At 50.7% G+C, this 26137-nt stretch overlaps 3 protein-coding genes across 3 annotated transcripts in view; 2 read left to right on the forward strand and 1 right to left on the reverse strand.

The window, feature by feature from the left end:
- Nucleotides 1-489: 489 nt before the first annotated feature.
- On the forward strand, nt 490-8582 carry LOC310744747 (elongation factor 1-alpha 1-like; the record flags this gene model as incomplete). The annotated part of the gene is made up of 7 exons (XM_083576362.1): nt 490-495; nt 998-1153; nt 3108-3284; nt 5093-5380; nt 5875-6004; nt 7965-8272; nt 8340-8582. The coding sequence occupies 7 exons, from the start codon at nt 490-492 to the stop codon at nt 8580-8582; spliced, it is 1308 nt and encodes a 435-aa protein (XP_083432488.1).
- On the forward strand, nt 8395-9865 carry LOC310744478 (uncharacterized protein). Its single transcript, XM_083575939.1, has 2 exons — nt 8395-8927; nt 9548-9865. Exons 1-2 carry the CDS (start codon nt 8637-8639, stop codon nt 9752-9754), a joined length of 498 nt encoding a protein of 165 aa, XP_083432065.1. The 5' UTR covers nt 8395-8636; the 3' UTR covers nt 9755-9865.
- Nucleotides 9866-21886: 12021 nt separating this feature from the next.
- Nucleotides 21887-26137, reverse strand: part of PHF24 (PHD finger protein 24) — a 37297-nt gene continuing 33046 nt past the window's right edge. The window contains exon 8 of the mRNA XM_083575820.1: nt 21887-23032. Within this exon, the coding sequence (XP_083431946.1) occupies nt 22933-23032 (100 nt within the window). The 3' untranslated portion in view covers nt 21887-22932. The remainder of the gene's footprint in view (nt 23033-26137) is intronic.

Below are 26137 nucleotides of genomic sequence, written 5' to 3' on the forward strand. Positions count from 1 at the left end.
GAGATGACAGAAGAGTGTGCCTGGGTTGAGGGGCAGCAGTCTGGTACAGCTGGGGTTCGGTGTCGTTGATAGAGGGAGGATTCTGGAAACAGAAGACTCATGGAATCCTAGCGCTGGAAGGGACCTAAAGGGGCATCTAGACCAACCCCTGCAATGCAGGAATCACAGCGAAGATCTCCTTGGCAGCTTTGCTAGTGGGAAGCAATTTACTTCTGTGGTAGAGGCCCAACTTTGCATGGAGCTGATCCCAGAGTCGCCCTCAAACCATTTCCTTAACAGAGTGTGTGATGAAAGAGGTTTCCTTCTGATATTATAATATATATATATATATATATATATATATATATATATATATATGGGGGAAGGTTGTTATCGGGCTAGTTGGGCAATGTGGCCTGACTCCCAAGCTTTGCTGTACACCATGTCTTTTTTGTAAGGCTGTGTGTGTGTGTGTGTGTGTGTGTGTGTGTGTGTCTGTGCTTTCTGTTAATGCGGGTGAGAATAGCTCTTGGAATTTGCAGGTTGAACCATACCTCTTGAATGGGAGGCATCTCTAATAAAAGTTCTTCAATTATTGGACTGTCAGCCTAGGTTTTCAGAAACAGTTGTTCTTGCACCTCTAGGGTAGTGGCTGATTTGATGCTCCTTCATTCAGTTGCTCCCCTCACCTGACACACCTGATCCATTAGTATCATTGGGCTAGTCCAGTGGAACTCTTTGCCACTGGAGATTCAGCAGGTACCTTCTGTGTCAACTTTGAAACACCTGCTGAAAACTTTTTAGTACCTTCAGAAAATAAAGAATGCACCCTTCCACAATGGTTATGTTTTTTTTAAAAAAAACATTTTATATGGTTTTATTGCTGTAAACTGCAATTTTTTCAATGACGCAGCAGTATACTAGCATTTTGTAAAATGCAGGTTCTCATTCAGTGCCTCACCCAAAGGCCCATGCCCATCTCTCACCCTGTCTTTGCTCCCTCCCCTCCCCTACATAGGAGTTGGCAGCTGCGGGCACAGAGAAGATGTGGAACCCCCCGCTCCGGATCCTGGTCTCGGGTTCAGAGCAGTCTGGGAAGTCCACCCTCATCGGTCACCTTCTCTACAAATGTGGGCATCTTAAAGCAGAAACTATGGAGACCCTCTGGAAACAGGTATCTCCTTCCTAATTATTAAGTTTGTGGCTTGCCTTTCTGCCAAATGATGCTCAAGGTGGCTCAAAGCAAGGAAAATACAAAGTATTTTCACATGCCACCCCTGTCTCCGAGTGGCGAGAGACCCCAGGAGCTGCAGGTGCTTCAGAATATCTGGATATCTATACAACCTGAGCGTAAGATGGAGGGGTTCATGGCCCCAGCAGCCCCGGTAGATCTTGCTTCTCCATTAATCGCAGCTTTGGGTCCAGTGTAGAGCAAGCAGGTCACTGGGTCTCCTTCTTCAAGCCATTGCCCAGCTTCCAGCTCACCTGGCAGCCAGGTGAGCAGGGTGGAGAAACGCCCCCTATCCCAGTCAGCCTGCCTCATTCTTTTGGGATGCTGATGAGGACATTTCAGTAGCCAGCTAAGGTCATGGTCTTGCAAAGGAACTTGTCTGACTAGTTCTGAAATAAAAGCTTAGATTCTCCCTGGGTACGGGACCCCCAAGAACTGGAATGGACTCGGAGCATCATCCAGACTGAAACCCCTCCCCAAAACACCCAACAATACAGTGGTACCTCGGGTTAAGAACTTAATTCATTCCGGAGGTCCGTTCTTAACCTGAAACTGTTCTTAACCTGAAGCACCACTTTAGCTAATGGGGCCTCCCTCTGCTGCCGCGCCGCCGGAGCACAATTTCTGTTCTCATCCTGAAGCAAAGTTCTTAACCCGAGGTACTATTTCTGGCTTAGCGGAGTTTGTAACCTGAAGCGTATGTAACCTGAAGCGTCTGTAACCCGAGGTACCACTGTATTTTCCATTAAAAGGACATAAAATCAGTGTAAATGACATCATATAGGCAGTGCCAATAAAACATGTCTTTTTTTTTTAAAAAAAGATATTTATTAAAATTTTACAGACAAAAGAGAATTACAGAATAAGAGAAGAAAAATAAAAAGAAAAAAGATACAAAAATGCAAAGAAAAATACAAAATACATGAAAAAATAAAAAACAATTAAAAACAAATCAATCTTTTCGTATCTTATATTTCAATTACTTGTTTCTTGACCTCCTCACACCTCCCTTTTTTGTATTCCAATTCACATAGTTAGTTCAGCAAATCCTTTCCCTCTTTGTTTTTATCTTAATTCTATATCTTAACATATTATAACTTTATATTTTCATCTAATTATCAATCCATTTTTTACATTTTTTTTAACCTTATTGCTAAAGCCACTTCATTTCAATCCAACATCATTTTAGTATTCATTAATTTTACAATGTTTCTGCAAATAGTCTTTAAACTTCTTCCAGTCTTCTTCCACCAACTCTTCTCCCTGGTCTCGGATTCTGCCAGTCATTTCCGCCAATTCCATATAGTCTATCACTTTCATCTGCCATTCTTCCAAGGTGGGTAGATCTTGTGTCTTCCAATACCTTGTGATGAGAATTCTTGCTGCTGTTGTTGCATACATAAAGAAAGTTCTGTCCTTCTTTGGCACCAATTGGCCGACCATGCCCAGGAGAAAGGCCTCTGGTTTCTTCAGGAAGGTATATTTAAATACCTTTTTCATTTCATTATAGATCATCTCCCAGAAAGCCTTAATCCTTGGGCACGTCCACCAAAGGTGAAAGAATGTACCTTCATTTTCTTTACATTTCCAACACTTATTATCAGGCAAATGATATATTTTTGCAAGCTTGACTGGAGTCATGTACCACCTATATATCATTTTCATAATATTCTCTCTTAAGGCATTACATGCCGTAAATTTCATACCAGTGGTCCACAACTGTTCCCAGTCAGCGAACATTATGTTATGTCCAACATCTTGTGCCCATGTCAATGAATAAAGTGTTAACCTGGATACTGCTTGGCATACCTAACTGCTGTTAAACTGGGGTGGGGGTGGTGTCCACTGTATGCCCCCACCTGCCTGGGATTTTCTGCCACCTCTGTCTCCGTTGCAGAAGGTGGAGCAAGGCAAGTCGTACAGGCAGTTGCTGGAGACCCTCCAGCAAGTTCAGGAAAGCGGTAAAACTCCCGGGAGGCGGAACTACAAGAGCCCCAAGTATGAGGTCGCCATTGCAGACCCCCCAAGTCGTGTAGGGATGTTCCGCAGCTGCTCCTTGCAAGGCCAGGAAAAGGTGAGAGTCTCTGCTCCTCAGCAGCTAAGGGGGCAGGTGAGGTTTCATGCCAAAGGTTGTGTCCTGTGCATGCAGTAAATGTGTTGGGCGGGAAGGGGCTGGGTGTGAAATTCTCCCTCCTCCTCACTCTCAGTTTTGCCCTTTTAAAGCTCAGCAGGAAGAAGAGGGGGGCATAAAATGAGAATTCCTTGGCTCTGCCAGCCGCTCCCTCTGGCACCACCTTCTGTCCACCTCCTTGTCTTCTGTCCTGCCAGTTCCAGTGGGTACCAGACACCACCGTCTTGTCAAATCTTTGGGCTCTTCCTTGGCCTGGACCTTCTCAATCAGGGGCCGGCAACCTAAGGCCTGGGGGCCAGATCCGGCCCAATCGCCTTCTAAATCTGGCCCATGGATGGTCCAGGAATCAGCATGTTTTTACATGAGTAGAATGTGTGTTTTTCTTTAAAATGCATCTCTGGGGTATTTGTGGGGCTCTAGGTCAAGCCCAGCCCCAGAAACATCATGCATACATTACAGAAAGGAGGGGTTGAGGGAGGGGTGGTGGTGGTAACCTGAGTGTCCTGTCACCTGGCTGGTTCCCTTCTCCTCCTCCCCCCCATGAGTCATTTTCTGAAGACAAAAGGTAGTCGCAGTTTCCTGCCCCCTGAGGGAAGATCTGATCATTGTCCTTCGTTCCAGTCCATGCTGAATCCACTCCCATATGCAAGTTCTTTGTGATCTTGATTGTCTTCTGTCTAGGACCATCAGGGTTGGCATAGCAACTGGGCAGGGCTCCTGTGGATGTGCTGGGCTGGCCTGTATCAAACCTTCCCCATTTTGTAGTCCTTCCTTCATGGAGTAAAATAAAAGTGGAACAGTGCAAATCCGATGTATGGTTGATTTTCTATGAATTCATAACAGAAGTATGTAGTGTGTGAGTGTGTGTGTGTGTGAGTGTGTGTGAAGTTTGTACAAACTGAATGATTGGGGGGGGTTTCCTGCTACACCTGCGCGCTGCGCTAAACTGGCACAGCGTGGTGCGGGGACTTTCTTCTGCGGTGCCGGAAATTGCGTCTGCGCAGATGCTGGAAATGGCGGGCGCACGTGTGATCCAGCCCACAGAGGGATCTCTGCTGGAGTGAACCGGCCCAGGCAAGGTAAACCTTGCGGACCCCTGTTCTAAATGAATCCCCCCCCACAACACCCTCTGATGCAGTAGGGTCATTCCCACAGGAGGCAATGACAGCAATTTAACATGAATTTTACTATCTAATGAGACCATTGATCCATAAAATGAAAGCAATAAACAATTTACTGCAGTCACACAATCAATCAATCAGTAGCTGAACTGGGTTCCACACAGTCACAGAAACAAAACGAAAAGAACTGCAAAAATGCAAAATAGCAAAAACAGACCGACCTCAGAGTAACACTCAAAATGGAAGCATGGCACTCAAAACAGAGCAAGTTCAGCTTCTGAAAAAAGTTCGCAAACTGGAATACTTACTTCCGAGTTTGCAGCGTTTGGGTTCCAAGTTGTTTAAGTACCAAGGCATTTGAGATGCAAAGTACCACTGTATGCGCTTGCATCCAGGGGGTTGTGGGGGCTTCATCCCGTACAATAAAGCCCCATGAAGGGAGGGGGCTCTCGTGCCTGAATCCTGCTTGCAGGTTTCCCATTGAGGCCTCCTTGGCCGTTGTGAGTAGAGACTGCTGGGCTAGAGAGCCATCTTCTGATGTTCTTATGGAATACCCTTCCCTGGCAGAAAGTCAGGGCCAGGCGACTGAGAGTTTTGACGGCCTTTTCTTTCCTCCTCTACCTCCCTCAGGTGGACTGCCTGCTGTTTGTGATCTCTGCAGAGAAGAGGGACTTTGAAAAGCGTTGGCACATGACCAAGAAGCAGATCCTGGTAGCCAACAAGCAAGTGAAGCAGCTCGTGGTGTGTGTCAACAAGATGGACTCTTCCACGCCGGAGCCTTACAGCTGCAACCGCTACAAAGAGATCGTTGGGAAAGTGTGGGACTGGCTCTGGACGTGGGACAGGGACCCCGGTAGGGTGCTCTTTTTCCCCATCTCAGCCCTCTATGGGGACAACCTGCAGGAGCCCAGCCTCAAGGTAGGCGACCCATCTCTCTGGGACTGAGGGTAGCAGATGCCGTAATGCAGCTGGGAGGAACACCCAGCTACCTAAATCAGGGCTTCAGATTCTGGTTCAGGCATCAGTTGCAGGACCAAGAGGGATCAAGGTCCGTAGAGCCATTTTTAAGGGGTTATTTCCCATAGTGGTTCAGACAACCAGCTGACCCAGTCCTGCCAATCAGAAGCCGGGCCATGCTGGTCAGATAGAGGAAGTGGGGAGGTGGGTATCTCAGGTGGAAATTGCTAAGGGATTTCTCAATCTCCCTGACGGATGGACTTAATCAGTAATCCATGGACTCGGCTTCTTCGTTAACCGGGCCGGCACTATAATGGGCCAAGGTGAGGCGGGTGCCTCAGTTTGCAGAATTGGAGGAGGGGCAGTTTTGGTTCAGCAGATGCAAGGTTGCTCCGGAAGTTGAACTGGGCAAGAATCTGAGAGCCGGGGGGTCTGTCTGGGTCTCTCCTTTGCAGATGACCTGGTTCTGCAGGTGGGAGATCCTCAGGGAGAGAGGAGGACTGGTCAAAGGCACCACTTTGCAGCAGTTCCTGGACGCCGTCCCCGCTTGCCATCTCAAACCGGACCTCCTGTATACTCCTTTAGGTGGGTAGAACTCTTGAACTTGAGGGGTTTTTTGTCTTAACATTTATTGATAGATAAATTCAAAGATATACAGAAATGCATACCCATTACAAAGTCTCTTTTTATAACATGCTGAGATAAAACAGATACTTAATCTAGAAAAGAGCAAAGTCTGGAGGAAGAAAATGCAAGAAAAGGAGAAATCTAAAGAAGGAGCAAGCAAGAGAAAAGGAAAGAAAGAAAAAAAACGGAAGAAAAATAGAGTAGAATAAAAGGACTCCCGGCTCAGTGCAGCTACAGATGATATTCATTCTTTAAGCTCCAACCATTCTATCTTCTCTAAAGCAGTATTTTTTTTCAATCTTCAAATCCAGATATTACAAGTTCATTTTCTCTTTCATGCAAAAAGTCCTTTTGGGAAGGCTGGAGGGACCAAGGAGCCACTGGGGTCAGATGGTTCTCCTTGACATGGGTGCAGAAGGATGCTGTGGGAGAAAAAGGACATGATGGTTGCCTGTCAAAGATGCTTTAGCTGTGATTCCTGCATTTCCGGGGTTTGGACTTGATGGAGATGGATTGAGGATTAAGTCTGTAAATCAAAATTCAAGCATTCTATCCCATGTGTGTGGGAAAAATATGAAGGGCTTTTTAGCAGAGTAAACACACTTACGTGCTTTTGCAGCTTACTGGAAGCTAGGAATTAGGCAATTGCACCTTTTATCCCTGTTTATTTGTGTTCTGCTGATCTTTTCCCTCTCTGTCCCTGTTGCTAAGAAGGAACCTTACGTTTTAGTAAAAACATAAATGTTTACTTACATTTTAATGCAGACAGCAAATATATCAAAGTAGTATGCAGGTAAAATAGTTTTTAGTTACAAAATACAAAACTAGTTTCCAAAATGGAGCCTGGTCTTTGAGCATGACCTTAACAGATTGCACCAGACTGGGTGCAAGCTAATAATGAATTTTAACAGGGACAAATGTAAGATCCTTCACATAGGCAGGAAGAACCAGATGCACAAATATATGATGGGGAAAACCTGATTTATTAGGAATAGATGTGAAAAGGATCTAGGGGTCTTAGTGGACTACAGGCTTAACATGAGTTCACAGTGTGATGCCGCAGCAAAACAAGCTAATGCTATTCTAGGCTGCATCAACAGAAGTCTAGTTTCCTGATCAAGGGAAGTAATAGTATTCTGCCTTGGTCAGACCACACCTGGAGTCCTGTGCCCAATTCTGGGCACCACAATTTAAGAAGGATGTTGGCAAGCTGGAAGGTGCGTAGAGGAGGGAGGCCAAGATGGTCAAGGGTCTGGAAACCAAGTCTTATGAGGAACGGTTGAAGGAGCTGGGGAAGTTTAGCCTGCAAAAGAGGATATTGAGAGGAGCTATAAGAGCCGTCTTCAAATATCTCAAGGGCTGTCACATGGAAGTTGGAGCAAGTTTGTTTTCTCCTGTTCTGGAGGGTAGGATTCAAACCAATAGCTCCAAGTTGCAAGAAAGGAGATTCTGACTAAACATCAGGAAGAACTTTCTGACAGTATGAGCTATTTGACAGTGGAATGGTCTCCCTTGGGAGGTTGTGGATTCTCCTCCATTGGAGGTTTTTAAGTAGAGCTTGGATGGCCATCTGTCATGGATGCTTTAGCTGAGATTCCTGCCTTGCAGAGGGTTGGACTAGATGTCCCTTGGGGTCCCTTCCAACTCTACAATTCTATGATTACATCTGCTCACATTGCTTACTTGAGAGGAAGAGAGAGACTGGGGCAAGAAGGAAGGAGAAAAGATTGAGATCCTTTGCCCTACATCCTACCACAAGACGATATAGACTTGCCTTGCTTAGGAATGGAGGAACTCAAAGTGTCTTAACCCCTCCATATGCTTATTTAGCAAATATAATGTTCATTTTGACTGCAGATTATCCCACTCTGGGTACCTCCCAACTCTACAATTCTATGGTTCTGTGAATGTTTTGTAGAATGGACCGAGAAGGAAGAGAAGGCTCTCCTGAGGACATGGAGGAGTCTCTCCTCCCAGGCACCAGACCACGTCCCCAGCCCTTCTATGATGTCCACGGGTCTCAGGCAGGCAGGCGTCTGGCGCTCTGCAGAGCAGTGTCGCAGCAAGGTGGATGCCCTCCTGAGGCGCTACATGGCCGACGTGCTTCGGGGAGGAATCGAGTGCTCCCCTTTCTACTGGGAACTGCATGACATCCTGGGATATGATGTCTCCACAGCAGCCTTTCAATTGCGGCGATTTAAGCAGGAACTGGTGCCAACAGCAAATGTCCCCACTGCACCTGACCTGGGTTGGGCTGAAGATGTGTTTCTCCTTCTGGGGCCTTCTGGTCAAGGAGCACTTGCCATCCCAAAGGAGGGGGAGAAAGAAGAAGAGCTTGTCATCCCTGGGCCTTCTGGTCAAGAAGAACCTGTTGCTCCAGAGGAAGCACAACTTGTCTGTCCTGGGCATTTTGATCAAGGAGAGCCAGTTGTCCCAGAGGAGGGAGAGAGAGCAGAACTCATCCTTCCTGGGCCTTCTGGTCAAGAAGAGCCTGTTGTCCCAGAGGAGGGAGAGGAAGCAGAACATGTCCATCTAGGGCCTTCTGGTCAAGCAGAGCCTGTTGTCCCAGAGGAGGGAGAAGAAGCAGAACATGTCCATCCAGGGCCTTCTGGTCAAGGAGAGCCTTTTGTCCCAGAGGAGGGAGAAGAAGCAGAACATGTCCATCCAGGGCCTTCTGGTCAAGGAGAGCCTTTTGTCTCAGAAGAGGGAAAGGAAGCACAACTTGTCCATCCTGGGCATTTTGATCAAGGAGAGCCTTTTGTCCCAGAGGAGGGAGAGGAAGCAGAACATGTCCATCCAGGGCCTTCTGGTCAAGGTGAGCCTGTTGTCCCAGAAGAGGGAGAGGAAGCAGAACATGTCCGTCCTGGGCCTTCTGGTCAAGGTGAGCTATTGTCCCAGAGGTGGCACAACATCTTGTCGATGCAGGTATCCTTTCTCAAGAACAGGTTGCCAACTTGGTCCACCTGTTCTCTCAAGGAAAGCCTGCCACCCTCCCGGAAGAGGGAGGAGCCCTCCCTGGGTCTTCTGGACAAGGTGAGCCCATCATTCTAGGAGAGGAAGTAGGGGAGCTCGTCATCCCAGGACCACCTGGCAGCTGAAATGTTTGGAATGGGGAGTGGGGGGGCTCTTCTAAAGGAGGAGCTAGTCAGAAGGACCCCTGCCTCCTTGGAGACCAGGCCTTGGGGAGCCTGAGGGACTTCAGGCAATTTCCCTCGTCACCCATGACCACTGACCACGCTGGCTGGAACTGAAAGAGTTGGGATTCCCACAGTATCTGGAGGGCTGCAGATGTTCTCCACCCCTGGTCTAGATGTTCAAAACTTGGAGGTTGGGACAGGGTGACCTTAGGGCTGGAGGCACCAGGGAGCATCAAGCATGTAGGACCAGTTGTGATGGTGCAGGGGTCGGGGGGTTGGTTGAAACCTGTGGGTGCACAGCTGACTTACGGAGTCACTTGCCTTGTCGGAAGCTGCTAACCCCCTCCCTCTCTCTCTTTCTCAGGACAGGACTCTTACTCAGAGACCAAAAGCACCCCTGAGCGAAGAGCCCTTGATACCCCTGACTCTGCAGAACCACCTCTGTGCCCTAGGCCCCCCAAAAGCCCCAGAAGTCACTTCCCCTCTGGGCGCTTGGGGAGGAGCTCTGGATACAAATTGTGCCCTGGTCCTTCAAGAACCATCAGATATGAGCTGCCTCCTCAATTTTTAAGGATATTTAAACCTAACCCCCACCCTGGAAGCTCGACCAGCAGTTCTGGACAAGATCCGTGCCCTGGGACCTCCGGGAACTCCAGACCTGACTCCCACCCTGGACCCTCGACCAGCAGTTCTGGACAAGATCCGTGCCCTGGGACCTCCGGGAACTCCAGACCTGACTCCCACCTTGGACCCTCGACCAGCAGTTCTGGTCAAGATCCGTGCCCTGGGACCTCCGGGAACTCCAGACCTGACTCCCACCTTGGACCCTCGACCAGCAGTTCTGGTCAAGATCCGTGCCCTGGGACCTCCGGGAACTCCAGACCTGACTCCCACCCTGGACCCTCGACCAGCAGTTCTGGTCAAGATCCGTGCCCTGGGACCTCCGGGAACTCCAGACCTGACTCCCACCCTGGATCCTCGACCAGCAGTTCTGGTCAAGATCCGTGCCCTGGGACCTCTGGGAACTCCAGACCTGACCCCCACCCTGGACCCTCGACCAGCAGTTCTGGACAAGATCTGTGCCCTGGGACCTCCGGGAACTCGAGACCTGACCCCCACCCTGGACCCTCGACCAGCAGTTCTGGACAAGATCAGTGCCCTGGGACCTCAAGGAACTCCACACCTGACCCCCACCCTGGACCCTCGACCAGCAGTTCTGGACAAGATCCGTGCCCTGGGACCTCCAGGAACTCCAGACCTAACCCCCACCCTGGAAGCTCGACCAGCAGTTCTGGACAAGATCCGTGCCCTGGGACCTCTGGGAACTCCAGACCTGACCCCCACCCTGGACCCTCGACCAGCAGTTCTGGACAAGATCTGTGCCCTGGGACCTCCGGGAACTCGAGACCTGACCCCCACCCTGGACCCTCGACCAGCAGTTCTGGACAAGATCAGTGCCCTGGGACCTCAAGGAACTCCACACCTGACCCCCACCCTGGACCCTCGACCAGCAGTTCTGGACAAGATCCGTGCCCTGGGACCTCCAGGAACTCCAGACCTGACTCCCACCCTGGACCCTCGACCAGCAGTTCTGGACAAGATCCGTACCCTGGGACCTCCGGGAACTCCAGACCTGACTCCCACCCTGGACCCTTGACCAGCAGTTCTGGACAAGATCCGTGCCCTGGGACCTCCAGGAACTCGAGTCCTGACTCCCACCCTGGACCCTCGACCAGCAGTTCTGGACAAGATCTGTGCCCTGGGACCTCCGGGAACTCCACACCTGACCCCCACCCTGGACCCTTGACCAGCAGCTCCAGACTTGAGCTGTACCCCAGACCCTCAAGAAGCTCCAGACACAATCTACCGGGTGCTGGGCCAGAGAAGAGGCCAAGTTCTGCAATCCCTCTCAGTTCCCCAGCGTCTAGGAGCGACACAAGAGTTTCACTAGAGGAAAAGGAGCTTGTGTTGATGGAGGAAGACACTCGCAGCCTTGGTGTTCCAAGGGGTTCCTGGGGGAACCTAATTGGCCCCTCGCTCTTGCTGTACCCCACCCATGCTGTGCCCCACCCTGTGCTGCCTCCTTCCCCATACCCCTTCCCATACCCCCTTCCTCCAGCCCCCTTGCAGCAGGGGCCACGCTTCCCCGGGCCAGATCCTGTGTACCAGCTGCCGCTGCTTGGTGAGCCTTCCTGGGCCCCTGTCTCCAATGCCATGTCTTCCCATTCGCAGCCCCCTCCTGCCTCCTGGGACCCCCTCATCCAGCAGGCCCAGTCTCCCCCTGCCTTCCCTCCCTTCCAGCAGCCGCCTGCCCAAGCTATGCCGTTCATCTCACAGCCTTTCGTGCCTCCGGATTCCTTCCATGCTCCGCCGGGGCCTCAAGGGCACGTGGTCTTCCCACCCTCACCTTCTGTGCCAGCCCCCCAGGCCTTTCCGAACCCGTGGCCCCAGACCCCATACCACGCCCAGGACTTTCCCTGGGCCCATGCCGGGTCGGGGCCATTCTCACTCCACTCCCTCCCATGGCGGGGCAATCCTGCATCTTCCCTGAGCACCAGAGTCGTCCTCCAGCCGGCTTCCTGGCCACAGAGGTTTCCTTCCGCAATGGAAGCCTCTGACACAGCCATCCGAGGCAGAGAGCTTCCTGCCCCCGCCTGGCACAGCACCCCCCTTGCGTCCTCGCCCACCCTCCCTGGCAGGGCCTGATCCTGACGGTGTTGAGGCACCGTCCTCTGCTGCTTCTCTGGCTCCGAAGCCCACGTCCCAACCTGGGAGCCCCTCGTTGTCGCCCCCCCGGGCCCAGTCGCAGACCCCGTGCCAAACTCCCCCCCTTAGCACTGGCCCTCTGCCTCCTTTAAAATCCTGCGTGGCCCCCAGCGGGGCTGGGGATCAGGCTATCAGGCTTCCTCCCCCTCCTCCCTTGCCCTCCGGCTCCCCACCCCAGCTTCCAGGACCTCCACCCCAACCTGGGAGCCCTGGGTCCCCGACCTCCTGGCATCCCCCTAGACTTTTGAAAGCGCTCCCTCCCCTGGCCCCAATCTTGCCTCCTTTGTCACCCCACTGCTATCTGTTCCTGGTGCTCCAGACTTCCTGGGCAACAGGCCCCCACCTCTAGCTGCCACCCCCCACCCCTATGGTGCCCCCAGGCCGGCCACTGCGTCTCTGCAGCAGAGTCTGGTGCCCATGTCCCCACCAGGTCACTCTCCACTGTCCCCACCGAAGCCACGGAGCCCTTTCCCCACCTCCCCTTCCTCTCCTCTCTAAGCACAGATTTTTTTTGGGGGGGGGGCAGCCCAGGCCAGGGAGGCAGCGGAGCCTTTCCCTCCTTTCCTAGCCCTCTAAGGAGCCAAGCCCTGAGCAGGCTCCCATCTCCCCTTCACTCCCATCTCCCGCTCACTGCCTGGGCCTCTTGAGCAAAGGTCTCTCGGCCTCCTTGTCCTTTAGCTGCCTCTTGGTGGGAGCCCTTTGGCCTTTCCCCACTGCTGGGCCAGCCTGGGAGCTTATGGGGCAGGAGTCAGACCCCTTGGTGGTTCCCTCTCAGCCCATGACCTAGATGGGTCCATGGGAGGTGATGGGATGTTTTAACCTTTCAGCATGAACCAAGCCTCGTTTGGCGATGTTCTTGCTTTTTAATCATTTGCAACAATAAATAACCTTTTTTTTATTGTAATCATGCTTCTTGGAATCCTTTCCTCCCTCCAGGTAGCTCTGGGGAAACATCCTGAGCCATGAGAGGGTAATGTTAAATGCCAATCTCTTAGAGGCGAGAGACCTCAGGGGTTCCAGGCACATGCCCAGGTTGGGTTTCCTTGCAATAAAGGTCAGCGGAGACGGGGGTGTCTTCAGTATATATGGTTTTTGTTGGGATGTGAATAGATGCTAGGAGAGAATATATTTATTAGATATCATCCATCCTTCTTCACCTTTGTGAGTTCAGCAGAGCTGCATCCCTTTGCAGCTTAAAAGAGAAGCTTAGATAGGCTACTTTTAGCCTTTTAGTTTAAGTAATCCAGGATGCTCCTGATATTTCCCCCTTTTCAACAATATTCACACAAACAGTCTTGTAAAAGGTAAAAAGAACATTTGCTCACTTGGAATACTTGCTGAAGAGCAACAAATTCAGCATCTTTGCTCAGGCAGGCTTCAAATGGTAGTTCGGTTACAAAGGCACACCTAAGTCTAGCTTAAAATGTAGGCAGAGCACGGAGCTCAGACTTGGCAGATGTTCTCACGTTGCTGGCAGCATGGAAAGAGAGTGAGAGTGTGTGTGCCCAGGAAGGTAGGAGAAGATCTACAGCTATGCCCTCTGCCTGTCAGGGCACAGTGGGAGTCTCTCTCACATAGTTCCCTCTTGCAAACTTGCAGGAAAACTGTGTGTGCTTCAATTCCTATCATGTGCCTGTCTAGCAAACCAAGAATGGTTGGTTTGACTGCATTTTAAATATTGCACCATTTTATTTACACATGTATACAACCTGAGCATAAGAGAAAGGAGCTCACAGGATCCACACCCCAACAGATATTAGTCAGTTTTGGATCCAGCACAGAGCAAGCAGGTCTGTGGGTCTCCAGCTTCCACAAGAGCCCTCTCCCACTTTTGCTTTTGTTCTCCTTCCTATCTCCTATCTGCCCATTCATTCTGTGTCACAGAGCAACCTTTTGGATTATGCTGGTTGCGGTGCTTAACTAGTCAGCCACAACATTTGGGATACTGCCGGGGAGATGGGGGCATCAGGCAGACCTCCAGCTGGCTCCAGCCACTGGCCGGCAGCTGGACAATCACTGGTCTCCCTTGGAACAGCATCTATCAGCCTCAGATACGTTTAGAGACCCGTGCACGCTCCATCAGCAGAGTGAATAAATCTTCTCACAGCAGAAGAGGTGGACAGAGAAATGTGTAAGCAGTATATTACAGCATTTTATTCAGCAGCAGGAACAAAGGAAAAACATGTCTGCTTCCCTTCGTCTCCAGGCAAAGCAGCTAAAGAGCAATATACAAATGGAAGTTCCCAGCAGACTGTGCTGGAAGTAAACAGTCATGCCTGTACCCTTTTAAGGTGGAACGGAACTACATCCTAACAAAAACTACATTTTTGTTCCTCCCTGCCTCCAATAAGTTACATGATTCATCCATTTTACTTCCCCCAATAAGCCTGCCAGGTAGGTTAGAGAGTGACTGACTAGCCCAGGTTCATCTAGTGAGTGGAAATCCAAATTCCTGCATTTTTGTGCATGACAATGCCTTCTGCATGTGGCCACTAGGTGGTACTACTGCCTTTTACTTAAAGTGCTGCAAATTATGGCACCAGCCTAAGGGAACAAAATAATCATGTTGCTTAGAGGAAATGAACAAAAAGTGCCCCTAGGTGCTGTGCACGAAGGAAAATAAGCAGGACTTTAGCTGAAGGCTCTGTTTATTAAGAGAGAGAACGAGAGGGAGAGGAGGGAATGGGGAGATTGGGGTGGGGAAGAGACCACATATTAGCTGAGAGGCAAGGCGTTTAAAACAAAATTGACTGCATGCAGGAAAGAGAAGTCAAATAGAACATCTGGAGAGGCACTTGCAAGAGAGTTCTGGGAAGGAAATTGCCCTGGGGGGTTCAGGAACGGAGGCACACACCAAACTGCCAATTGGTCAGACTTTATTCAGCAATGCATTATGGGAGGAAGTCCAACGATTTGGAGAGAGCATTTCCATTAGGACACAGACTGTATAGGCAAAGTATCCATTACCCCAGCTGCTCCTTTTACCTAATCATCTTCTACCACCCCAATACTGCACCATCTCTCATCCAGCCACAGTCCATGAAACACAACTTACTCAGCCCCTTTTTCCTATGTGTCTCAGAACCCTCCTTGCATCTTACCCGGAGTTGCCTTTTCAGCCGTCAGCCATCAGGCTCCTCTGAATCTTGAGCTGGTTCTTACAAGTCTTGAGATCCAGAGGTTGCATTTTGGAGCAGATGACATTGGCCTCACTTTACAACGGACCTAAGAAAAATCCCACCGCAGGCTGGCTTCTCCCCACACCAGATGTTTCGGTCTCCAGCACCTATCAGGTCCGGCCAGGTCGGCTGGAATAAGATTGGTAGGTCAAAACATCTGGAGGAGACCCAGCTAGGAGAAGTCCGTTCTAAAGTTTTTTTTTTTTTTTTTTGCAGTGGGGCAGAAGAGGCCATGCAGACGGGAGAGGAGAGCTAAGGGAGGGGAGGCTGAGTCCCCAGAGAATGCTGCCTTCTAGCCCAGGACTGTCGACACTGGCTGGCAGCCACGGCTCTCCAGCATTGCAGGCAAGGCGTCTCTTCCTGCCTCTGTCTGGCGAGGCTGAGGACTGAACCAGGGACATCAGTCATGGATGCTTTAGTGGAGGTTCCTCATTGCAGGGGGTTGGACTGGATGTCCCTCAGGGTCCCTCCTGTAATAAACAAAATCTGCCCTTATTCCCTCATGGGGGACACAAGAGCCCGTATAGAGTCCTTAAGTGGGTTCCCTATTGGTAGGAGAAAATAACAGAGGCCAACCAGAGAATATTGAGAAGCAAAGCAGCTAGTAAGCCTGATCTTTATTGAACTGTTGCAACAGGGTCCTCACTCACCACACGCAGGAAAGGAAGAGGACCCAGAACAAAGGTGTGCCTGCCCTTATATAGACATTTTAAATTCCCTGCCCTGGAGCTCAAGACCACCCCTCCATACATCACACACATCACAGAAGGGGTGTAACCCAAGACCACCCCCCACAAACATCATACCTACATCACAGAAAAGGCGGTCTACAACAGAAATCCGAGTGCCTTGTTTTTTACCCTGTCTGCCAGGTTATCTGATAATGCCTTACCTGATTGCCTTTCCTGGTAGCCTGGCCATTCCTTTGAGATGGTGATTACCCAATTCCTGAGACAATGGGAAGGTTCCCTCACCCCCTCCCTCCTTGCAGAGAAAACATTTGGTCAGTTTGGGAGTCAAAATGGTTTTAGGGCGGTCTTCCTGTGCTGCTCCAGACGTGTGGTCCACATATCTATGTGCGTGCCTGGTTGGTACATATATGAACATTTATAATATATATAAGACCTTAATTTTTTATTTCACTCCCAACCCTACAATTCTACGATTCTGCATGCAGAGCAGGTGCTCCCGCTCTGAGAGGGCAGAGGCGCTTGTTAGATGAATGGGAGGCCTGCGGTGGAGAACAGAGACAAAGCAAGAATAAAGCTTAGAAGTGTTTAAATTCATTAGCATGAAACAATAGCGGGAAAGGTGAGCGGAAGTACGGAGGTGTAACCAGATTAATGCACGGAGAATTAAGTGAGAAGATGAGAAGCGATAATCGGTTGGAGCTGAGCAAGAGGAATACGATTAAGCAGGATATTACCATAGTCAACAAGAGAGAGTGATTGTGTAGGACTAGGTAACAAAGGAGACGTTTCAGAAACATGGCACACAGGATGGGTGCGGGGAGGAGAGAGGCATGTTGCTCTTGCAGCAAAAATGACAAAAAGAGGCTCATTGCGCCTCTAAAACCAGCAAATGCATCATGGCATAAGCTGGTTCCCAAAGTGGGCGGAACCACCAACTGGGGGGTGAAGTGGGATTACAGGTGTGTGTGGGGGCGCGCTAAGAGGCAAGAGGGGCAGGGGGTGGCAGGGGGCACCGGAGGTGTCCCTGACTATCGGACTGAAAAGCCAGCATCACTGGGTTGAGTTCATCAGTTTTGTTAAATTAATTAGACTGAACGGTTTTAATTGGATTTTGAATCAATATGCAATTAATTGTTACTGCTTTGGGTTTTATTGCCTTATTATCTTGCTCAGTGGGTCATGCAAACTGCTCTTCTGAATAATGCTTTTAAATAGGGTACGGTGCAAAGCACGGGGGGATGAATCTATAGGCCCATGGGGAGGGGCCCCTGGAAAAGTTTGGGGACCACTGAGCCAGAGGCTGTTTCCTCATACCCCCACAGGCCACAAAAGCGTGTGCTGCTATAAGTGAGTTTCCTCCTCCTCACACTGTACGTAACGTTATAGGCACGATATTGCTCTGAAATCAAGCAAATGTTGACATGGGGAACCTTTGCCATTTGTGAGCTTTCATCCCAGTCACCAAAGGCAGAGCGGAGACCTCTGCCGCTATCCGAAAGGAGAAAGAGGCTCACATCTCGACCAATAACCCCCTTGGCAGGTCAGTTGTTCTCCAAAACCTAATCCCTGGTGTTCTGCATTCCTCTGGAAAAACCACTTTCTGAACTGCAAAGCCATGCATTCAGGCTCCCACCTAGAATTTGCTCAGTACTGCTTCTGCCGGATGTTAATTTTTACGTTCCTTCTCCAGACATCTGCTGCAAAGTCTCTTTCTAGCTGGGGGAGCTGCCCTATATTATCCTGCCTCTCTGAAGTGCCTTCTCACGAAGGCCGCTGTTGAAATATTGACACGTCTTCTGCAGCGCTTGAGAGTCCCTGGCGGGCCGTGATGGACGAGGCTGCCTTCCTGGTGCCCTCAATGGTCAGGCTTCTTGATCGAAGGCTTTGGTGCCGGCCGGTCAAACCAGAAGCTCCCTTTCAGTCCTGAGTAGTGCTCACCCCCCCCGGGGTACGCATACCCCGAAACATTTTGTGAATCTAAGTTTGGCCTCATTGAGGGTGGTATTTCAATACGAGTAGGAAAATGAGAGTACCCCTAAACATTTTCCTTTTTTAAGAACAAAAGCCCTGGTCCTGAGCACGTGACATGGGATGTCAGGGAAGAAATCTGGTTTCCCGGTGGAAGAAGGGGAGCCGACCGAGCTGTTTCCAACTCCGGCTGTGCCTGAATTTGATATAGCCAAACAAAAACACCAGATGAGGGTGGCTCCCAAGTGCCACATGAAGATGGTCAGAGGGCCTCATTCGAAGTTCTCAGCTTTCCCATGCCTGCTTTGGGTGCTCTCCACCCAAGCAGCAGGAGGGGTTGTGGGCCAGTTCTCAGGGCCAGTCCTGCTGTTAGGCAGCTGCCTCAGGTGGCAGATGCTGAGAGATGGTGTGTGTGTGTGTGCTCGCTCGCTCGCAACCTGTCCTGCACCCCCAGCCAGCCACCCATGTCCCACCACCCGCCTTGAAGTAATATTCAACTCATCCATTTCCAGAACCATTCCCAGCTCTGTCTGCTGGCAGAGAGGGGAGTGTCAACTTCTTTGTGGCCACAGGCTGGCGTTGCACATGCATGTTCCTCACCAGAGGATGACAGCTACGACATGAATGTGTGAATGAATCACGACAATGCCACCGCCTCAGACAGAGCTTCCTCGGCACCCATCATCACCTCAAATGCAAGGAGGCTGCCCCGTGGGGGCCAGTTCACACATTCGGCTGTGAGTCATCAAGCGATGAGCAATGGCGTGGGACGCACATTGATGCGGTGGTGCAGAGCTGCCTTTGGGAGGATGCTGGTCAGGAGCTGGCAAAAAGCTTTGGAGTGAGTCTGAAGATGGGACTCTTCGTGGAAGATCCTTGAGGGGGAAATCACATCAGTCTGGACTGGAGTGGGGTGCATATTCTGCTCCCATGGGCAGAGGTCACAATTGCACTGTGTGTCTGTCCATGTCTCAACGTCAGAGTTGCCTAGCACCAGGTGTAAGGATCGCATGTGAGAATCACAGACCTGCATGCAAACCGCACACACTTCAGAACAATGGTTCTCTATCTCCTCCAAATATCAGTGTCCAAAATGTTAGCTTTCAAGTTTACCCTCCAATGCCAAGTTTCTAGGCCTCATTGTAAGGAGATGAGACTGAAAAGATATTGGGCCACGATGAGTGAAATCCCAGAAGCTGGAGGAGGGAGGGAGGGAGGGAGGGAGGGAGAGGATTTTTGGTGGTGGGTCAAAGTTTTGGGTGGCTCCTACCCCACCCAACCCCACCAGAATAAATTGTGCAAAAAACCCCAGGCTTAATGGTTCAACCCCCAGAATAACATTGTGAAAATCAGGAAAAACTATGCAAAAACCAAACGTGCTCAATGTACATCATTTATTCAGATCACAGAATTTGGGTTTCCTTGGTACATAACTGAGCAGGAGCAGTGGGAGGGCAAAGGAAGAGAGAGGAGTCTAGACTTCCTGCAGTCCTGCTCATGGGTTTTCTCATCTTTGCAGAGTCCTCTGAAAAAGGCCCCCTAAAGATTATTGAACGAGTTTTAGAAACAAGTTCTGTGCAATTTGAGAGCTGTACATCTGCACTGCACATGTTTGGCTGGTCCTTTGGCTTTGACCAATATGGCTACCTCTCTGGGATGCATTATGTGCAACATGGCCGATTCCTATCCTAAGGTGAGGCCATCCCCTCCAGTTGGCCTGGCCTGCTCTGGCTCGGGGAGGCTCTGCTGGGCAACTGTGGCAAAGTCCAAGTTGCCACCTTCTGTCCTGTCAAGTGCAGAGGGGCCTCCTCTGCAGCCACTCTCTGTGGGAGACCCTCTCTCCCAATATTGGAACCCAACGGGGGCTCTCCATTCAACAAAACTGGAGGGCGTTGAGTTCAGAACCAACAAGAAAGACTTCTTCACACAACACAAAAGTTAAACCATGGATTTGGCTACCACAAGATGCAGCAATGGCTGCCCACTTGGGTGACCTTGAAAGCAGGCTGAGCAAATGAATGGAGGATAAGGCAATTGATGGCCACCAGTCCTGATAGCTCCCCATCCTGTATATAGATCACCTCCAGGATTAGAAGCCATCAGCCTCTGTCCCTTCTGCTGGGCTTTCTGTAATGGGCATCTGATTGGTCGCTATGGGAGGATGATGTGGGACTAGATGGGGCCCCTTTGGCTTGATCCAGCTGCAGCCAGCTGCTCTTCTAAAGATGGAAGGGAAAGAGGCAGACACCTTGAGGAGTTTCATGCCCCTGGCCATGTCTGGGTGCTGGGGGGATTCAGGTGAGTTGACCCGGAACAGCAGGAGCGAGAGAGGGGCATCACCAAAATACAGGGCAGATGCTCATCGCAAAGGATGGGAAATCCTGGCAACTGTGTGTGTTGGATAAGGAGGGTTCTCTCTCAGTGGGTGCAGCTGCTTTGGCAGAGGGTGAAAGAGGATGGGATGGGGGCCAAGGCTGACCACCTGTCTTGCTTTCCCCAAGGTACGTCACATTTTTCCAAGTGGGTGGGGAGACTGGGTTGGCTTAAAGTCCTTGCAAGACCGCTCCCTAGAGGGGGGAGGTCTCCCCCAGGCTCCTTCCTGGCGCTATTCAGCCATTGCACTTCCATTGTAATCTACAAGCCATGTTGTGTTCTTGCTGCACCTCTCTGCCCATGCTAGAAAGCCTGACTGTGCTGCTGTGTGAAGGGGTGGGGAAGGGCCAGGTCACCTGACCAGCCACTGAAGTGCAGTGCACATTGGCTCTCACTTGGCAGGGATCCAGCAGGACCCTTCTTCCGGTGTTGCACGGCCCAGGATTGAGGCCGAGTTAAATAGGAACAGCCAACAGTGAGTCCACAACGTGATGCAGCAGCAGAAAAAGCGAATGCTGTTCTAGGCTGCATCTACAGAAATCTAGTGTCCAGGTCAAGAGAAGTAATAGTACCACTCTCTTCTGCCTTGATCAGGCCACCCCTGGAGTCCTGTGTCCAACTCTGGGCACCACAATTTAAGAAGGATGTTGACAAGCTGGAAGGTGTGTAGGGCAGGGCAACCAGGGTGATTAAGGGTCTGGAAACCAAGCCTGATGAGGAACGGTTGAAAGAGCTGGATATGTTTAGCCTGGAAAAGAGGAGACTGAGAGGAAACAGGATAGTCATCTTCAAATATCTCAAGAGCTGTCACATGGAGGATGGCGCAAGCTTGTTTTCTCCTGGTCTGGAGGGGAGGACCAGAACGGATGGAATCAAGAGGCAGGAAAGGAGATTCCGACTCAACATCAGGAAGAACTCCTTGACAGTGGAGTGGGCTTCCTCGGGAGGTGATGGAACTCCTTCATTGGAGGTAAAAGCAGAGGACAGGGCAGGATGGTCTCTTGTAAGGTTTCCCCAGAGGCCACTAGCTGCTCTAAGTTAACGGAGTACAAGAGCAGAAAATACATGGAGGCTCCACCTGCCTTCTGTTCTTACTTACAACCCCTCTGGGGAGCAGGCGCAACCTGCCAGCTTCCTCCCTCTTCATCTTAGAGCTGCCCCTGTAGAACTGGAATCAGCCACCTCTGGCGCCACCTGCTGTTGGTCTTCCTGCGTCCTGCCCTACCAGTCCCAATGGGCACCAATGGGCATCGCCGCTAGATGGACCCTCAGCCTGATAGGCCCATATCTCAGGTGGTTCATGTATTCTTCACTCTGTTCTCCAGGCTGAGCTATCGGGAGCCTTCCTGGGTGTAGAAATCACTCAAAAAAGGACAGGGGAAGCATGTTCAGCCTTGGCCAAAAGGTAGCTTCTCCCTGTTCTGCTGAAGTGTGCACCCTCTTCCTGGGGTCATCTCCTAGAGATGCAGAAATAGGTCTTTGTGGAATTCCCCTTGCAGGGTTCCAGGTCCTTAGGGGCCAGGATCCACCGCAGTGGCTGTAAATATGACAATTTGGCAGGGTGGTGTTGGACAAAGAGTGGAGATTTGGGTTTGGCAAATGACTCTATTTTGTGATGATGAGCCAGTGCTCTGTCTAGCTAGCACTTCCATTTGCAGTTTGCAAAGGCCACTACTGAGAGCTAAACTGCAAGATCCTGCAGGCAGGCCATGAGCTTGGCATGAGCTTGGCACTCTCTCAGCTCCGCAAGGGCCAAGTTGTCAGTTCTAGTTTCTCTCACTTTCTCGTTTTTCCAATCTTCAGTTCGGTTCGACACATTTCAAGAGCAGTTTGAGAATTGTTGACTTTCAGGCGTCCTCATGAAATTTCATCAGCATTAGCCTGCCTGCCTGCACATATTACATGGCTGGGGAACCGCATGGCAAAAATTCAGAGAAGTGTGAATTTGGAGGAACAGCTGTCTTTTGATTCCTCATATTGTCTAGGAAAGCCAGGCAAGCTCAACTGAATGGGAACTGAACAGATTTCCTCCCTCCCTATCGAAAAACGAGTGTGTCCTCTGCCTGTGGCTGGTTCCTCCCCTCCCCTTGCAATAGCTAATAACAAACTAGAATGCAACAGGGGATTTTGTGGGGGGTTGGTTTGGATGACCCTTGGGGCTCCCAAGCCTACAATTCTATGATTCTGTGATTTCTTGACCAGGAGCCCAATGCTGAGGCTCTCATTTTGTCGGTGGCCATTCAGGCAGGTGCTGAGATGAGCAGATGCCCAGGAACCCTGGAACTTGGCTGTGATGCACAAGCTCTTTGGCCGTGCCTGCTGGATAATGAGAAGGCTGAGGAACGCTTGAGTTCTCTTTTGGCTCTAAGCAGGAGCTGTGAGGTGCAGCTGGAGGATCTGAACTGTTTTATGAACTGGCCATCCTGGAAGTGAAATGTCTACGTTTTAAACCGATTGATAAAAAAGGGGGTGTCCCTGCCCAATGATGCAGCCAGGGTCCTGCCTATAGGTCTCTGTGGGTGTGTGGGGAGAGATTCAGAGAAGGGGGTGAGGGGAGGGGAGTGATGGGCATAGGGGCCAAATGCTTTGCCCTCCATCATCACCAATCTCCTGGCTGTTTTCTGGCTTGTGTCGTTTGGCTGCTCCAGCAATCAAGAAGTTTTGCCCGTGTCAATCCAGATGGCTTGGCAGGATCGTGGAGACTTTCCTGCTCTTCCCAGCAAGGCAAATCTGTTTGTCTCTGACCGCCTCCCCCCTTGCCAAGCGTGCCCCTATGCCAACGGCTTCAGGTGGATGGCAGGGCTGTTGGGCCGGGCGGCGAGGATGTAGATGGTGCTCTCTCGCAGGAAAGTAGGCCAGTTGATGGTCCGGCTGTGAAGGAAACAGAGGGAGGGAAAAGCTTAGCAGGATGGAGCCCCCAGCAGATGCCGGCCCCAGAGCAAGGCTTAGCCTTCCCCTGGCCTGGTGCCTCTGGCTGTTCTCCAAGACAGCTCCCAGAAGAAATTCAAAGAATATTTAGCTAAGTATTGTGATGCAAGATAATTAGAAAATTATTGGAAGCAACAAATAGGCTTAGGGGTAGAATAAGAATATGTGGTAGTAAATATTAAGGATCAGAATATTAATAAAAGAGAGGAGGATAGTAAATGAAAGGAGTGAATATTATTAGAAATATGAATTTGGAGAACTGCTATACAGGGGTTATAATGAAATTCAGATAGAGGGGATTTGAGGAAGTCAGCTATCACGAGAATTAGAGATTTGAAGTAAGAATTTTGTTTTGTGTGTTTATATTTTTCCCCTTTTTCTTTTCTTGTTGTGTGTTTTGTAATGTTTTCTCTTTTTCTATGTGATAAGTATGGAAACCAATAATTTTTTTTTAAAAAAAGACAGCTCCCAGAAGCCCCAGTCAGCATGGCTCTATGATGCCGGGGATGATGGGAGTTGTAGTCCAATATACTTGCCGGGCATGGGGAAGGCTGAGCCAGGGGCTTGGCTGGCACAGAATGAAAAGGAGCTGAGCATGAGGCAGCCCAGCAAGCCAGCTTGCCCTCCCAGGGCAGAGAGTCCAGTGCTGACCTCCTAGAGAAAGCCAAAGCCACGATTGCGTGACGCAACTGGTGTGGGGCAAGGGCTCCTGCCCACTCGGCTGTGAAGCTCACTGGGTGGCCCTGGGCCACTCATTGCCTCTCAGCTTTACCTACCTCCCAGGGTTGTTGTGGGGGGATTCTGTGAGGGTGGTGGGGAGTTTCCCTTCGACAAAGTGCAGGATCATGGCAATGAAAATAATGAATAGAGTTGGGTCAATGACAGAACCCTGTTTAACACCTGATCCCACTGTGAATGGGTCACTTTGAGAGCCATTGTTATCTGCGCTAGAATTGGCCTCCACGGTCACTTACACACTCATTGTTAAATCCGTGTTTATGGAAGACAATCTTACTCGGCTACGAGCGATCGCAGAAGAAGGAGAAGAAGAAGAAGAAGAAGAAGAAGAAGAAGAAGAAGAAGAAGAAGAAGAAGAGGAAGAAGAAGAAGAAAGTGAGGATGGGGAGAACCATGTCTGCCCCACCTTGAGCTCCTTGGAGGAAAAGGTGGGGCAGAAAGACAATAAAAAAAGAATAATAATGAAAGCCCCCAGCAACGTGGGGCACCTTAACCTCCCTGGGGAGGGAGATGTGTGGCCACTAGCTTCTCAGCCAGCCCTTGTCTCCCCTCCTCTTTTTCCTCTTCCCATTTCCTCCCCCCCCAATCATCCCAGTCCCGCCTTCCCCCTCTCCCTTGACTCTGGTCTCAGCAAGCAGAGAGCTGCTATTAAATTACTCTTCCACTTCCACCCACTTTCCCTTCAGAGGGTTCAAGGTGGCACACACGGCTCTCTGCTTTCCCATCTGACCCTCACGACAACCCTGAGAGGTAGACAGGCTGAGAGACGGTGCCTGGCCCAAGTGAGCCAGCGTTATGTGGCTGAGTGGTGATTCGAACCCTGGTCTCTCCCAGGTTCTGTTCTCATAAGAATCAATCATAGGATTAAGTTGGAAGGGACACTGAGGATCATCTAGTCCAACCTCCTGCAATGCAGCTGTCCCGTATGGGGATTGAACCCGCAGTGTTGATGTGATCAGCTCCAGGCTCTGAGCAACTGAGCTACTCTAACCATTAGACAACACAGCCTTATTGTACCTGATTACCTCATTCTACTCCAGGGAGCAGCGGTTCTTGAGAGTCAAGTTTGCTTGCCCATCCATCTGTCCAGGGCCTGGGGAGCAGCCAGAGATGCCCGCCTTTGCTCTTATGCCAATCTGCTCCAGGCCTGAGTGACAGTACGTTGGCAGGCAGGCCTGGCAAGAGAGACGGCGATGGCAGAACCAGGCAGATGGCTGGAGAAACGTGTCGTTGCAGGATGGCTCCCGTCTCATTTTGGATCCCACCAAGGCCTCGGCTCACAAGCAGCCCCCCTCCCAGCTGTGCTTCTCCTTCTCGCCCACCACTCCCCACCCGAACCGGGAGTCATCTCCCCCCAAACTGGAAGGATGCTTAGGGTTTGCCTTGCTGCCAACAGTCGCCATGGAAACCCGGGAGCCTGAGAGCGGCTCCTAATGAGGCAGAGCGATATTGCGAGAGTTGGCACATCTCTCCAACATTTAGGAAAGTCAGGAGTGACATTACGGTGGTGGAAACTGAGGCAGGAGCTGGCGGCAGTGATGCTTCCGAATACCGGTTGCTGGAAACAGGAGGAGGAGAGAGGTGTGCCTGGTTCCTGCTTGTGGGTTTTGCACAGACATCTGGCTGGCCATTGTGAGAAGAAGAGGCTGGATTAGGTAGCCAGTGGCCTGATCCTGCAAGCTTTTAGGTTACTATGTGAGGAGGGATCAGGGGAAGAACCTGGGGTGCCTGCAGAGAATTGCTCGAAGACTGGAGAACATAATCCAGGCTCCCTGAGCTCCAGAACCAGTATGTGACCCACAGACAGAGGATAAGTCCTGGGTGCCGCCCCAGAGTCTGGAACCAAGCCTGATGAGGAATGGCTGAAGGAGTTGGGGATGTTTAGCCTGTAGAATAGAAGACTGAGAGGAGATGTGATAGGTAAAGGGACCCCTGGCCATTAAGTCCAGTCATGGCCGACTCTGGGGTTGCGGCGCTCCTCTCGCTTTACTGGCCGAGGGAGCAGGCGTACAGCTTCCGGGTCATGTGGCCAGCATGACTAAGCCGCTTCTGGCGAACCAGAGCAGCGCACGGAAACACCGTTTACCTTCCCGCCAGAGTGGTACCTATTTATCTACTTGCACTTTGACGTGCTTTTGAACTGCTAGGTGGGCAGGAGCAGGGACCGAGCAACGGGAGCTCACTCCGTCACTGGGATTCGAACCGCCGACCTTCTGATCGGCAAGTTCTAGGCTCTGTGGTTTAACCCACAGTGCCACCCACGTCCCAGGAGATATGATAGCCATCTTCAAGTATCTGAAGGGCTCTCAT

Source organism: Podarcis filfolensis (genome assembly GCF_964270895.1).
Source record: "Podarcis filfolensis genome assembly, chromosome: 11".
Classification (NCBI taxonomy): domain Eukaryota; kingdom Metazoa; phylum Chordata; class Lepidosauria; order Squamata; family Lacertidae; genus Podarcis; species Podarcis filfolensis.